Source organism: Macrobrachium nipponense, chromosome 17 (assembly GCF_015104395.2).
Source record: "Macrobrachium nipponense isolate FS-2020 chromosome 17, ASM1510439v2, whole genome shotgun sequence".
In the NCBI taxonomy this organism is placed as follows: Eukaryota; Metazoa; Arthropoda; class Malacostraca; order Decapoda; family Palaemonidae; genus Macrobrachium; species Macrobrachium nipponense.
This window is the reverse complement of record NC_087210.1, coordinates 84,143,437-84,157,878: the sequence shown is the minus strand read 5'-3', so window position 1 is coordinate 84,157,878 and position 14,442 is coordinate 84,143,437. Positions and strand designations below refer to the sequence as shown.

The 14,442-nt window shown below is 42.3% G+C and overlaps 1 protein-coding gene across 1 annotated transcript; it reads right to left on the bottom strand.

Moving 5' to 3' along the window:
• Window positions 1-4,584: 4,584 nt before the first annotated feature.
• On the bottom strand, window positions 4,585-5,609 carry LOC135196394 (prohibitin 1-like; the record flags this gene model as incomplete). Its single annotated transcript, XM_064223198.1, is given in 2 exon segments — window positions 4,585-5,136; window positions 5,467-5,609. Coding segments are annotated over 2 exon segments (216 nt in total), but the record flags the coding sequence as incomplete, so codon positions are not given.
• Between the last annotated feature and the right edge of the window lie 8,833 nt (window positions 5,610-14,442).

The window sequence follows — 14,442 nt, the reverse complement described above, 5'->3', positions numbered from 1 at the left end:
GAAAATACATATTGGGTAGTGAAAACTCCCGAAAGTTTTAACAATTTGAATACTTTATCTGGAGAAGTTGTGAAGATTTCGTTGGCTAAAATGTACCATGAACACACGTTTGGGAGCCTATCACAACCATATCACAAACAGGTTGGGCATGACCAGGGTTTATGGGTGGGGAAGACCCAAAACTAGCAAATAGCACCAACAGGAATAGTGCTGCATGCTCAGAACATAGGGGAAACTTTTGAATCCTATAGATTAATTCATGTTTGTAATTACAAAAAATATTGGATAAGAAATGACAGGACAGGAAAAAAAAAAGTAATAGAAAAATGGGCAGTGAATTACGAGGGTACACCCTAACCATACCTAACTTAATCAACTTGGCCTTGCCTAAGTTGGCACATCCAACCTAGCAGGGGAAGGAGATGAATGCCCTTAAATTTTGCTAGAAGTGGTGGTAAGGTTATTCATACTAACCTAACCTACTTTGCATAGCTAACTTGACCCATGGTGGTACGTCATATTTTGGTGAACTCGGGACCCCTCTTAACCTTTGCTAAAGAAGTATGGAAGTTATTTATATTACATGTAGATGTTATGTAACTAGGTTCTCCAACAATGGTGAAATCTACTTTGATATCGCCTTTCGTTCCTTTACTGTACCTCTGTTCATATTCTCTTTCTTTCATTTTACACTCCACCCTCTTCTAGCATTTGATTCATAGTGAAACTCCAAGGTTGTCCTCCTGTTACACTTTTCAAGCCTTCTTAATGTCAGTTTCTCTTTTAGCGCTGAATGACCTCATAGGTCTCAGCTCTAGGCCTTTGGTCTAAATTTTATATTTTGTTTATCTACTTTACAATCATTCTTTTGTATTACAATAATTTCTGTTTTACCTCTTCTCAGAAATTATTATTATTATTACTATTATTATAAAATGAAATGTATTGTAATCATCAGTCCATCATGTTTTTCATTCACTTTTGAGAATTCATTCACATGAAAGACAATGACAAGTTACTAGTTCAGATACCCTGGACTGATGCATTGAAATCTTTGGGTATATGGATAACTTCTCACTGGACAGCAGCATTGAAGTCTCCAGTTATATAATAATAATAATAATAATAATAATATGCTTTATTTTGGCTCGGTGCCATATACATTGAATATACAAAATACAGACAGTAGCAAACACAATCTAGATACATGTGACATGATCAAATAGATACTGGTAATAACAGTAATAATATTGGTGAGAAAAAAAAAATAAAAAATATGCATTGAGAGTAATAACAGATGGTGCATATATTATATAACTCAAATTTCAACTAGAGACCTTAGGTGGTTACAGTAGTCAGGTCCAGAGGGCTTAATACATAAATTAAATGTAAATAAAATTTTAACTTTAACTTTATAGTAATCACAGTAATAATGAAAAATTAAAATATCAGCAATAAATGTAATAATGACAAAAACTGCAGGTGACATCATGCCAATACAGAGATTAAGTCCTTTAGGGGACAAAGGCCTCAATTTCCCATCTTTCCCACAATTTTGATTTTCTTCTTGCTTCACACCTCCTTAGGATGCTTTGTATGAGCGAGTTGCTGCTGTTTCTCACTCGGGTTACCAGACTGGACATTGTTCGCCTAACAATGATTTTTAAATTGTCCAGGTGGTTTTCTATGAACATCTGTGTGGCGGAGTGGTAGCGGGGAGTGTTTGTGAGGCGTCTCAGAATGTCATTGTGCACAACAGTGATGCGTCGCATGGTCTCTCGGGTATAGTTCGTCCAGAGGGAACACCCATAGATACTGTAGCAGTACAAGCGGAAGAGCAGCAGTTTCACGTCTCGGTGACAGAAGGCAAACCTCCTTGCAATCATGTTGCCCGCTGCACATAGTTTACGACGCCTCTGTTCATTGTCTGCCGTATCTTTTAGGTCGTCGGTGATAATGTGACCCAAGTACGGAAATTCGTGCACAAATTCCAGCCGATGGCTTCCGAGGAAAAATTTGAGGTTCTGCAATATGCTTAAGCGATCTCGGGAGCAGCGACATGCACTGGGTCTTGGTTTCGTTGTAGATTATATCAAATTCCTCTGCATATTGGCGGCAAGTGTCGATGAGTCGTTGGAGACCTTGCACTGATGGGGAAATCAGAACCATATCGTCGGCGTAACAGAGGTTGTTTATAGTTGTTTCATTGACAGTGCATCCGATTGGGAGCGAGTTCAGTTTGACGTTCAAGGCATCTGTGTACGTATTAAACAGGTATGGAGAGAGAATGCCCCCTTGCCGAAGCCCGTTTAGGGAGCCGAAGGTGTAAGATAATACGTTTCCCCATTTGACACAGAATTGCTGTGTGGAGAACCAGCAATGTAAAATGCCAATTAGAAATAGGGTGTGTGCCCTTTTATGCAGCTTCAGGAAGAGCTTCAGGTAGTTTACTCTGTCAAATGCTTTTCTCACAAAACAAAGGAAAACAGGAGAGGCTGATGATAGGTAGTAGTTCAGCAATTCTTTCAGTATGTAGATGCAGGTGTCGGTTGAGTGGTTTGCTTTAAACCCGAACTGGTTGTCAGTGGTGTGTAGAAAGGGGAGAAGTCTCACTAGAAGAACAGACTCAAGTATCTTCGATGCGATCGTTGTGATTGCAATCGGCCGGTAGTTGCCAGGGTCAGCTGCATCCTTTAGCTTGTTTTTGATTAATGGTATCAGGTGAACTAAGAGTAGGGAGTCTGGAAGAAACCGGTGAATTATGCACGCATTGAATAGGGCAGCTAGCAAAATGTAAATTATCGGATGGCAGAGTTTGAAGGCCTCTGCAGGAAAGACCATCACAGCCGGGCGATTTATTATTATGGTAGGCTGTTTATGGCATCGCTGATGTTACCTGGCGTAAAACGGTCTGCAAAATGAAATTGAATGTTGTCAGCAAGGAGGTTATCTACATCCCTTCGGGAATCTTGATCATTTATGCAATTCAGGATATTGTTGAAGTGATCGCCCCACATACTTGCAATAGCTTCGTCTCCGACTGCTTCCCCTACTCTCTGTGATAGCTTTTTAGTTTTGGGATTTAAAGACTGGATATCTTTCCAAAGACGAGGATAATCACCAGATTCTAAGTTTCTAGACATTGCATCGGCTCTTAGTTGTTTTTCATATAACCTGCAGTGCTTAAGAGCAAGTTTGAACTGCGCTCTCGCCTGTCTCATTAGCAATGCAGTGTGCCCTTCCCTGGGGCTACCATTTTGCCTCCACAGTAAAAACATTTCTCGTGAGTATGTATACAGATCTTTAACCAAGTCATTCCATCCAGGAATATTACGAGAATTACCTTGACGAAATCTGTAGGCAGTCCTGCCCGAAGCAAGCAAAGCGGAGATTATGTTCGAATAGAATTCATTCAGATCCCTCTTGTGGTGGTCATTTCTACAATTTGTGTTAGTACACAGTAAGGCGTCTGCCGGTTGAACTATTGACCGCAACCTGGTTTCCGTGTCGCTCTAAAGTATCTGGTTTTCCCAGATACTTTAGAGCAGCATTGAAGTCTCCAGGTATATGGATAACAAGTTACTGGAGAGCAGCATTGAAGTCTCCAAGTATATGGATAACTAGTTACTGGACAGCAGCATTGAAGTCTCCGGATATATGGATAACCACTTTTTGGAGAGCAGCATTGAAGTCTCTAGGTATATGGATAACTAATTATTGGGTGTTGCATTGAAGTCTCCAGGTATATGGATAACTTCTCACAAGACATAAGCATTGAAATCTCCAGGAATTTGGATAACTACTTATTGTATTGTTGCATTGAAATCTCCAGGTATATGGATAACCACTTACTGGAGAGCAGCACTGAAGTCTCCAGGTATATGGATAAATACTAATGGGACAACAGCATTGAAATCCCCATTAATATGGATAACTACTTATTAGAGTGATGCATTGAAGTCTCCCAGTAAATGGATTACTAATTTATTGTTTTCATATTTGTTTCAGTTTACTTCTGAACTAACTTTTTTTGGATTGGGCTGCTTCCCCTTGGGTTTATATTTAGTATTCAGCTTTTCACTACCAGGGTTGCAGCTTGCCTTGCTATGATACATATAAACTAACAGTATTTGAAATTAGTTGGTTTAATCACTGGATATTAGTTAAGCAAAAATTGCAACTCATGCAATCATATAGTTATTAAAGTGTATAATATACCTTGCAGTAAGCAATGTACATTTCTCTAATTCAGACATGTTTTTCCATAGAGAGAACAGACCCTTGGTGTTAAGTATGGGGATTTTCTGAAGCGTTATAGTCTCCTCTGTGAACCACAAATCTGCAAAACTTCTTTGCTAGAAGTCACAGTTATCTCATCTTCTACTCGAACTGCACAAGGAACGAGTGTTATTGCCAAGGCCATGAAGAAGGACAAGGCTCCCATTAAGAAGTCAACATTGAGGTTACATTCCCGCCTGTTGCAATCTGGCAGCAAGACTATTTCATAGTTGGCTCACTTACTGTGTTCACTAAAATACTGAATGAAGCAAATTTAACAGTTAAATGAAAAAAAAAGCAGAAAAAAACAGTTGCCAAAACAATCTTTATTTCTTACAAAACATACTTGTAGTGTTATATAGCTTTTCTTATAATGCATAGAATATACAATACCATTCCCAAAAAATCCCATTCTGGTACACTGCTTTTCTCCAATACATTGAAAAACTAAAATTCTTGTAAATAACAAAACTGGAATGGCCAATCATCAGATGTCAAGAAATCACTAATGGAAACTATTTACAATACATCTTGGGGAACAGGACAATACCTATAATTTCCTGTACCCCAAACAAAATAATTATCTTTTTCAATTTCAAAAGAATAATTCCCAGAAATTACTTATGACAAACAATACAATGGACTGTGTTAACTGCAACTTATCCTCAGACCGTGCATGAAATACAACATATCTCGTACAAGAGCACAGTGGTCTGGCTACTTGTCAGTCTACAGTTCAGCACACTTCATCTTGTGCATAACAAAATCTGCAATCTATTCTTCCATTATTGTGGTGGGATGCTTAATAGAGTACTTTGATTGTTTGGTAGATACATCACTCCACGATTCTTGGATAACCTGGAAATTAAGATATTTAATGCAGTAAACATATACAAAAAGTTGTCAAGAATGATTCAAATAACATTAAATGTTGCTATCAAGAATGATTCAAATAATATCAAATGTTGATTTACAAATTGAGTAGTTTTTATGGATGTAAGCAAACAACAGGATATTGGGAGAAACACTTGCTGTGTAAGTTAACAGTATAACTTTAATTGCCTGGTTGTTACAAGTTGCAACAAGAGGTTACACATTAATTGGTACACTATATTAGTATATTAGAAAACTTTTAAAACTTCATTGCAAATAAAATTTGGCTAGTGAGGGCAACAATCCAAAACCTACCTATAAGCAATATCTTCAGAAGCCTCTATTCTCCTCAACTCGACAAGGCCTTCGCCTGCTTCTTGAAAGGCTTTAGCTAAGAGTGAGGCAGCTGTGGCATCACCATCTGCACTAATAATAGCTGCCAGTTTCTCTTGTTCTGCCTGAAATCAAAATAAACATGACATTAAGAACAGCACTAAAGAAATGCTAAAATCATAGACTTATGTTTCCATCACTTCCTCTAATATCACGCTGAATGGCCTTTGGCTCCGGCGCATGGCAAATGGCCACAAATTTTATAAATTCAATTCACTTCCTCTAATAATCATTCCAGAAAATAAAAAGGACTTGAAAAAAATACCAAATTTGTAACTAATTTGTATTTTTCATAACTAACAAACCTGAGGTCTCAACATTAGGATTTACTAGCGCCAAGCTGGAAACCGGTAGAACTAAAATTACACTTGTGAGATCCAGGGACTATTGGCATCTATACCAGGTCACGGGGCATGTATACCCAGAATGCCCACGGCTACCTGTGACCCACCAGTTATATTTCTAACCCAGTTTAGACTGCTAGAGGGGTGGTTCGAGGTGGGCCTTTACCTGTTAAGACCTCAGGTTTGTTAGTTATGAAAAATACAAATTAGTTACAAATTTGGTATTTGTTCATATACGGAACAAACCTTCGGTCTAACATTAGGATAGACTTACTTATTGGAGGGAAGTAAGTCTCTACAACTGACTGGGAGTTTGCCACCTTATCCATTTCCGAATATATAGGGAAATTCTAAGAGAATGGACAATGAACCTAGAACCAAAGATGTAAGCGAATCTATTGGTTTCCCTCACTGGGTGTTGATACCATTCTATGGTTTACTCTTGTCCCTTGCAACTGGATCCACCTTCACCCCTCTCTTCCCTATTATCTAGAGGGGTGTGTTGCTACTGAAAAGTATATCATAACCTAAGATAGCTTCACAGTATGGCTGACCACCTCACCTGCATCTAGTCCGTTCCAGCACATGAAGGTACTCTCCTTCATATTGCCCTTAGTTAAAGGAGTAGTAAGAAAGTAGTAAAGAAAAAAGACCAGTCATCCCATTCATTCTACTTTCATACCTTCATCTTAGACTAGACGCAAACTGACCCGCCAGGGGTATTGGATGAGCTATATCACTTGTTGGGCCGCCGCCACTGGACCCAAGGAAAAAGTGTCCAAGGATCTATGTGGGCAACGTCTTTCAAATAAAATGAGGTGAAAGTTGTTGGCGTTTCCACACACCAGCTTTCAGAATTCTATCCACAGACATGTTCTTCTTAAATGCCAGAGAAGCACTCAAGCCCCTGATGTCATGAGCTCTAGCTCCCACCTGGCTATCTGACCCTCTGTCCTTCTGCCATATAAGCATCTCTGATCGTCTCCCTTAGCCAAAACGATATTGTATTCCTAGACACTTATTCCTTGTTCCGTCCCGTACTTACAAACAACCTCCGGCACCCCGGCCTGAGGTGCCTTGTTCTTCTTAAGTACTCCCTTTAGTGCCCTGACGGGGCACAGAAGCATCTCATCTTTTATTTTGTCATTGTCTACAAAGTCAGCCAAGGAAGGTATGGTAAATGAGTCGAATCTGCCGTCTACTATTGTTGGGTTTTGGGTCTTGGCCACGAATTCTGGGACAAACTCAAATACCATTGACCTCCAACCTCTCGAGTGCTTTATGAGATATGACAGGCCATGTAGCTCCCCCACCCTTTTGGTTGAAGCCAGGGCCAATAAGAAGACTGTCTTCAGGGTCAGGCTCCTATCCGTGGACTGCCTTAGTGGTGCGTAGGGGGGTTTTGTCAGACTACTCAGTACCATGGTCAGATCCCAATCTGGGGCTTTTAGCTCCTTTGGTGGACATGACTGTTCAAAGCTCCTCATCAGCATGGCCAACTCCCATGAAGACGAAATGTCCACTCCTTTCATTCGTAAGACTGAGGCTAGAGCCGCCCTGTACCCCTTCACTGCAGATACAGACATATGCTTTTCTGTTCTGAGATATATCAGAAAGTCTGCTAACTGCTGAATAGTGGTACCGAGTGGAGACAAGTTCCCTCTACGACACCAATCACAGTATGCTGACCACTTTCCTTGGTATACTGTCGCAGATGATTTTCTGATATTTCCTGCCATCTGAGTTGCTGCTTTCTGCGAAAACCCTCTCGCTCAGAGGAGATACTTGACAGTCTCCACCCGTGAAGCGATAGGGACTTCACCGACTGGTGGTACCTCTCCATGTGCGACTGACAAAATAGGTTGCTCCATGGGGGTAACTCTCTCGGCACATCTATTAGGAATTCCAGGAGCGGTCTGGAAAACCACTCTGCCTTCGGCCATAACGGAGCTACCAGGGTCATCTTGAGGTTCTGAGACCGCATTACCCTGTTTCAGGACCTGACGGATTAGACAAAATGGAGGAAATGCGTACACGTCCAGATTGTCCCAAGGGTGTTGTAGCATCTTCTGCTACTGCCTCTGCGTCTGGGACTACCGAACAATACACTTCCAATTTTTTTCTTTTGTTACCGGGTTGCGAATAGGTCTATGATCGGGTCCTTCCCACAACATGAGCATCCTGTCCACTACCTGTTGGTGCAGGGACCACTCCGTTCCCAGAATCTGATCCCTGCGGCTCAACTTGTCGGCCACTATGTTTCTTTTTCCCGGAATATACCTGGCCCTGATGTCTACCAGGTTCTCTAACAGCCCACTGATGAAGTTGAACTGTCATCACATGTAACTGCCGAGAAACTAGGCCTCCTTGTTTGTTTATATAAGCTACTACTGTGGTGTTGTCTGACATCAATACCACTGAGTGTCCCTTTACTCTCTCCCTGAATTCCTGTAGAGCTAGAAACGCTGCTTTTAACTCCAGCACGTTTATATGGAGTTCTCTGTCCTTGCAACTCCATTTTGCTGACACCATCAACTCCTCCATATGGGCTCCCCAGCCTTCTAGTGACGCATCCCGAGAACAGCAAGAGGTCTGGAGAGGATTGTTGAAGGGGGACACCCACTGTCAGATTGTCGTCGTTCACCCACCACAGCAAGTCTTTCCTCACTTCTGCCGACAAGGGAATTTGCTCGTACAGGTGATATACTATTGGTGACCAAAACTCCTTCAACCTCCATTGTAGGGACCGGGACCGAAGGTGTAGCCTTCCTTGTGGTACTAGTTTCTTCTAGGGAGGTTAGGATTCCCAGCACCACCTGCCACTGTCTTGCTGGCTGTGTTTGTTTTCCCAGAAAGGCATTCACCACTTGTTTGCATTTCTCTCTCTTTGGGTCTGTCAGGAATACTTTGGCTTCTGTTTGCTATAACCATTCCCAGATACTCCAAACGTTGACTTTGGATCCAACTGCGACTTCTCCTGATTTATCACAATACCTAGGCTGTGACAAAGCTGCAGGAGGGTCGCCCTGTCCCTGAGTAATTTCTCCCTGGACTTTGCTATCACCAGCCAATCGTCCAGATACCTTATTAGCCTGATCCCCTGAGCATGCGCCCACGTCGACACGAGTGAACACTCTTGTAAAAACTTGAGGAGACGTTGTCAATCCGAAGCACAGGACCTTGAATTCGAAAGCTTTCCCTGCAAGACTGAAGCGGAGAAATTTCCTTGAAGACTGATGGACTGGTATCTGAAAGTATGCATCCTTTAGATCGACTGTCAGCATAAAGTCCCCGATCCTGACTGCTTGTAGAACCGTTTTTGGAGTTTCCATTTTGAAACTGGTTTTCCTTATAAACAGATTCAGAGTTGACAGGTCTATTACTGTCCTCCACTCCCCGTTGGCTTTGGGTACCAGGAAAATCCTGCTGTAGAAGCCTTTTGACGGACTGCATACTTGTTCCACAGCTCCTTTTTCCATCATCTTCTTCACTTCGTCCTGCAGAATAATGGGCTTCTGAGATTCGTGGGCATAAGCGGGGTTACCTCGAACGGGATCAAATACCCGATCTTGAGAACATCCACCACCCACTGCTCTGCCCCTAGTTCCTGCCACACCTTCCAGTGATTTGCCAGGCAACCCCCCAATGGTGTGGCCGAGTGATGAGAGGCGCCCATCCTATCTTCTTGAGCCTCTCCCTCTTCCCCTACTGCCCCTCCCTCTGGTGTTTCTATTGTGAAAGGGCCGATGAGTTAGCCTCTTTGGGGAAGAGGGTCTTGTGGCTCTATTAGGGATGTTATGTCTCACTGTCTTCTTCCGAGACATTTGCTGCTGTCTTCCCTCCAAAGGAGTAGCTTGACTGTTAGACATTTTCCTAACTGCCTGCTGCACCAATCTATCGTTAGTGTCCATCCTTCTTCTATCTATCACCTCTTCCAGTATGACCTCTGGCACAGCAGTTGCGACTCCAAGATATCCCCATTCCTCATCGCTAACAGGGAATCCAAATCCACAGTGCGGCTTAGTCTAGCCAACGCTGCATCCCTCCTCATTAGCAGGATATTTGCCCAAACATTGGCACTTACGTTTGTCAGGTACGCAATCGCCTTGGAACCTGACTGTAGTAATCTAATGAACAATGATTCATCCACTATTTTTCTTGTCACTTCCGAAGATGCAATCTTCGCCACTGCTGTTGACCAAAGATCTAACCAAGAAGCAGCCTGAAAGACAGAAGCAGCTGTTGCTTCTAACGTAGCAGCCTCTTGGTACGTTATCGAAGGGCACTCCATTTTAACCTGATCTAAGGTTAATCCAGGCCTTAATCTTACAACATTAGGGTTCACTTGTCTAGACAGCAAAGGGACCTTCGGTGTCGTATAATATTTCCTTTGCTTATCATTCAGTTGGAGGGGGAATAAATTTAAATGATCTATTAGATCTTAAGGAATTATCCCTTCCTGCAATCTTTGCGTTTACGTGTTGCAAGACAGAATCGCATGACTCGAACAAGGCAATTCATATGACACCTTGGTAGCCCTTTTTAATCCAAATGCCATGTCAATTCCAGGAGGAAGCATACTGGCCGGTGTTTCTGTCTTCTCCGAAAGGTTATTGAATTGACGAATCAAATCAATCACCTCTGCATACGAGGCCAGAAACTCTTGGTTTTCTCCTTCCTCCGGCTCTAATGTACCATTCTCCGTCACAAGGGGTGTTGTCTCGCCCCTATGTTCTGACAGATGGCCCGGAATTCCACGGCCGCGGTCTCATTGATCTTTGCTGGCCGCCGTTGGCTCGATCCCGAATAGTCAGCAGGGGAACGAGAACGCCTCACTCTTTCTCTGCTCACGGATCTAGAGCGAGAATCTCGTCTAGATCTCCAAGATGAAGGCTCCCTTAAGACAGATATAACTTCGTCTCTATTAGTATTGGTATCGTTTACGAGCGTTGGAGAACTCGGCCTCGACCTTTCATATAGACGGACACTGCCTTCCACGAACGTATCGGCCGAGGTTGCCAACTCCCTATTCTTCGTACTTTTAATAGGAGCCTTATCGTCCTTCGTACGTATTTTGAATGGCCTTAATTTTTTAACCTTTACTCCCAAAGCAACTAAATACCAGTTCGCTTCACCAAAAAGCTATCCCTCACTTTCACAGTTTTCATGCAAGATGCCAATCTTGAATTGCAATAAATATATAAAGAAATTGTTTTCTGGAGACACACCTTCTGGATCATCAAGCTATGTAGCAACCTCACTTATACTCAATTCTCTTTGGTTTTAACTTGGAACACTCTTACCCTCAAGTTCCTTTTTGTTAATCGTTACTTAAAAGTGTTATATCATGATTAATGCATTTTAAATCATTTCAATTGTTTTGGTGCACTTTTTGATTTAACATGTGAGTGCTTTGTCACTTAGGTTTACCTTTCTGGGTCTCAATTACTGACATTAACATTGTAATTTTCTCTGATACACAATACACATAAAACGATTCGTATTTGCCCAATGAACTGCGATTTCAATTTCTCCTCCCACCATGCTTTTCCTTCTCTGCTAGTTAGGATGAAGTTGTTATAGGTGCATGTAATTTACATAATTGCAATAATAATTCCAGAAGGAGAGCCTACAGGAGCCCAGCAGAAAAGTGCTGCTTATGTTTTCACACTAAAATCCAATGCTTTTTAAATTAAATAATATTTGCCATTTTTAGCTAATGGGCTTACTTTAGTTTCTTGATATGCAAATAATCTAAGACTGCAATTTCCAGAGCTGCTACAATGGCGAGTCAGCCCTTGCTGGAAATGTCCCTAAAGTCAGAGAGCAGTGTGTTCTTTATATAATAAAGGTTTTAGAAGACATCACCCACTTCACCTAGAGGCCCACTTGGGTAAACGGTCTGCCTGTTTATCATCCTGCAGGGTGTTCAACAACAAAGTAGGATCTACAGGCTGACTCATAGCAGAGTTTCAGCTTCAGCCCAAAGCTGATTATAGAGATAAGTCCTTAATTATCCTTTTGTGAAGTAACCTTTTAGGGGCATTTACCATTACTATCATTCTCTTTACCATATGAATATTATGAACAGATGAGTAATGCAGGGTGGCAAATGAAAAGCAATCATAACTGGTAACTCCTACTGCAGTTAATAATGTTATTGTTATTATACAATTAAGTTTGTTCATACTTACCTGGCAGATATATATATAGCTGTATTTTCTGAAGTCCGACAGAATTTCAAAACTCGCGGCACACGCAGTGGGCGGCCCAGTGGTTGGAACCCTTTCCCGCCGCTGGGAGGCGGATATCAGGAACCATTCCATTTTCTATTCATATTTTATTAATGCCCCTGTCTCCTGAGGGGAGGAGGGCGGGCACTTTAATTATATATATCTGCCAGGTAAGTATGAACAAACTTAATTGTATAATAACAATAACATTTTGTTCATGCCACTTACCTGACAGATATATATAGCTGAATCCCACCTTCGGATGGTGGGAAGAGACAGAATAGGATTTTTTTAGGAACTTAAATTAAGTAGATGATATACATCTTGGTTCCTCACCTGTTAGCAAAGTAGACTCTGTGATTACTGTCACTTAAGCCTACTTTTGCTTAAATCAGAGTTGCCAGCCAGGTGGAGACCTGTAGTGCTGGTCGCGCTCTGGATGATCTGTCAAACGGGTACGTGACCTCAACGTGACAAGACCATCGAGCCATACATATGATGGCAACGAAGCAACTGACCACCACTGACCAACTATCCAAAGACCCCTTAAAACTAACTAAAGGATGGGAGATCTTCACATAAGACTCACCACAACCTAAAAACACAACAATAAAAACTACAACCTAAACCTAAACTAAGAGATAGGGAAAAGAGCTACTTCCGGACCCCAAGACTGTGTCTGCAGAAACGTATGGGCCCAAGTGAATTACAGTCGTCATAAATCGTTCTCACATCCCTTAGGTAATGTGAGGCGAAGACGGAGTTACTCCTCCAAAAGGTGCAATCAAGAATGTCCTTGATTGACATATTCTTTTGGAAGGCAACGAGAGGTAGCGACAGCTCTAACTTCGTGAACTTTCACTCGTAAGAGGCTCAAATCAGTCTTCTGGAAAGATGAATGAGCCTCTTTAATGACGTCCCTCAGAAAGAAAGCAACAGCATTCTTAGATAAAGGTAACTCTGGTCTCTTCACAGAGCACCAGAGATTACCTGAGGGACCTCTTACCTCTTTTGTTCTATGTACATAGAACTTGAGAGCCCTGACAGGGCACAAGGGCTCTCTCTGGTTCTTGGGCCCATCAGACTTGACATACCCTTGATCTCGAAAGTTTTCGGCCAAGGATTAGAAGGATTTTCATTCTTCGCCAAGAAAGTTGGGCTCAAAGAGCAGACAGCATTGTCTCCTTTGAATCCACTAAATTACTAAAAGCTTGTATTTCACTAACTCTCTTAGCCGTCGCCAGAGAAGTTAGGAAAAGAGCCTTCCTTGTCAAGTTTCGAAGAGACGCTGCTTGAAGAGGTTCGAAAGGACTTGACATAAGAACTTAAAGAACCACGTCAAGGTTCCATGAAGGAGTCTCGTTTGAGGAATCTTCGAAGTTTCAAAAGATTTTAAAAGATCATGAATGTCTTTGTTGTCAGAAAGGTCAAGGCCTCTGTGCCTAAAAACCGCTGACAACATGCTCTTATATCCCTTGATGGTAGGGACTGCTAATTTCTGCACACATTCCTGAGAAAGAGCAGAAAATCAGCTATCTGGTTCACAGAGGTCGAGGAAGAGGAAACTCCCTCCTTTTTACACCATGCCCTGAAGGAAGCCCACTTCGATTGGTAAACAGCTCTTGTAGAAGCACGTCTTGCATTTGCGATTGCTCTCGCAGCTGCTTTCGAAAAAACCTCTCGCTCTGGCCAACTTTTCGATAGTCTGAACGCAGTCAGACTCAGAGCGAGAGGTTTTGGTGAAACCTTTCGAAGTGAGGCTGTTTGAGTAGTATCTTTCCTCCAGGGCCAATGTCCTTGGAAAGTCTACAAGGAAAGACATGACCTCTGTGAACCATTCTCTCGCTGGCCACATCGGAGCGATCAGGGTCAACCTCGTCCCTTCTGAGGCCGCAAACTTCCTCATGACTTCCCCCAAAATGTTGAATGGTGGGAAGGCGTACAGATCTAGACCCGTCCAATTCCAAAGCAACGCGTCCACAGCAATCGCTTCTGGATCTAGGACCGGGGAGCAATAAAGAGGAAGTCTCTTGGTCCTTGACGTCGCGAATAAGTCGACCAGAGGACGTCCCCACAACCTCCAAAGGTCTCGACACACGTCTTTGTTTAAGGTCCATTCCGTCGGTAGGATTTGTTCCCGACGACTGAGAAGATCGGCCCGACGTTTTGCACTCCTGCAATGAACCTCGTCAGGATCGTAACCTTTCTTCTCTTCACCCACAGCAGAACTCCCTCGCCAGGAAAAACAAAGTTCTGGAGTGTGTTCCTGATTCTTCAAATAAGCGAGTGCTGTGGTATTGTCGGAGTTTACCTGAACAATC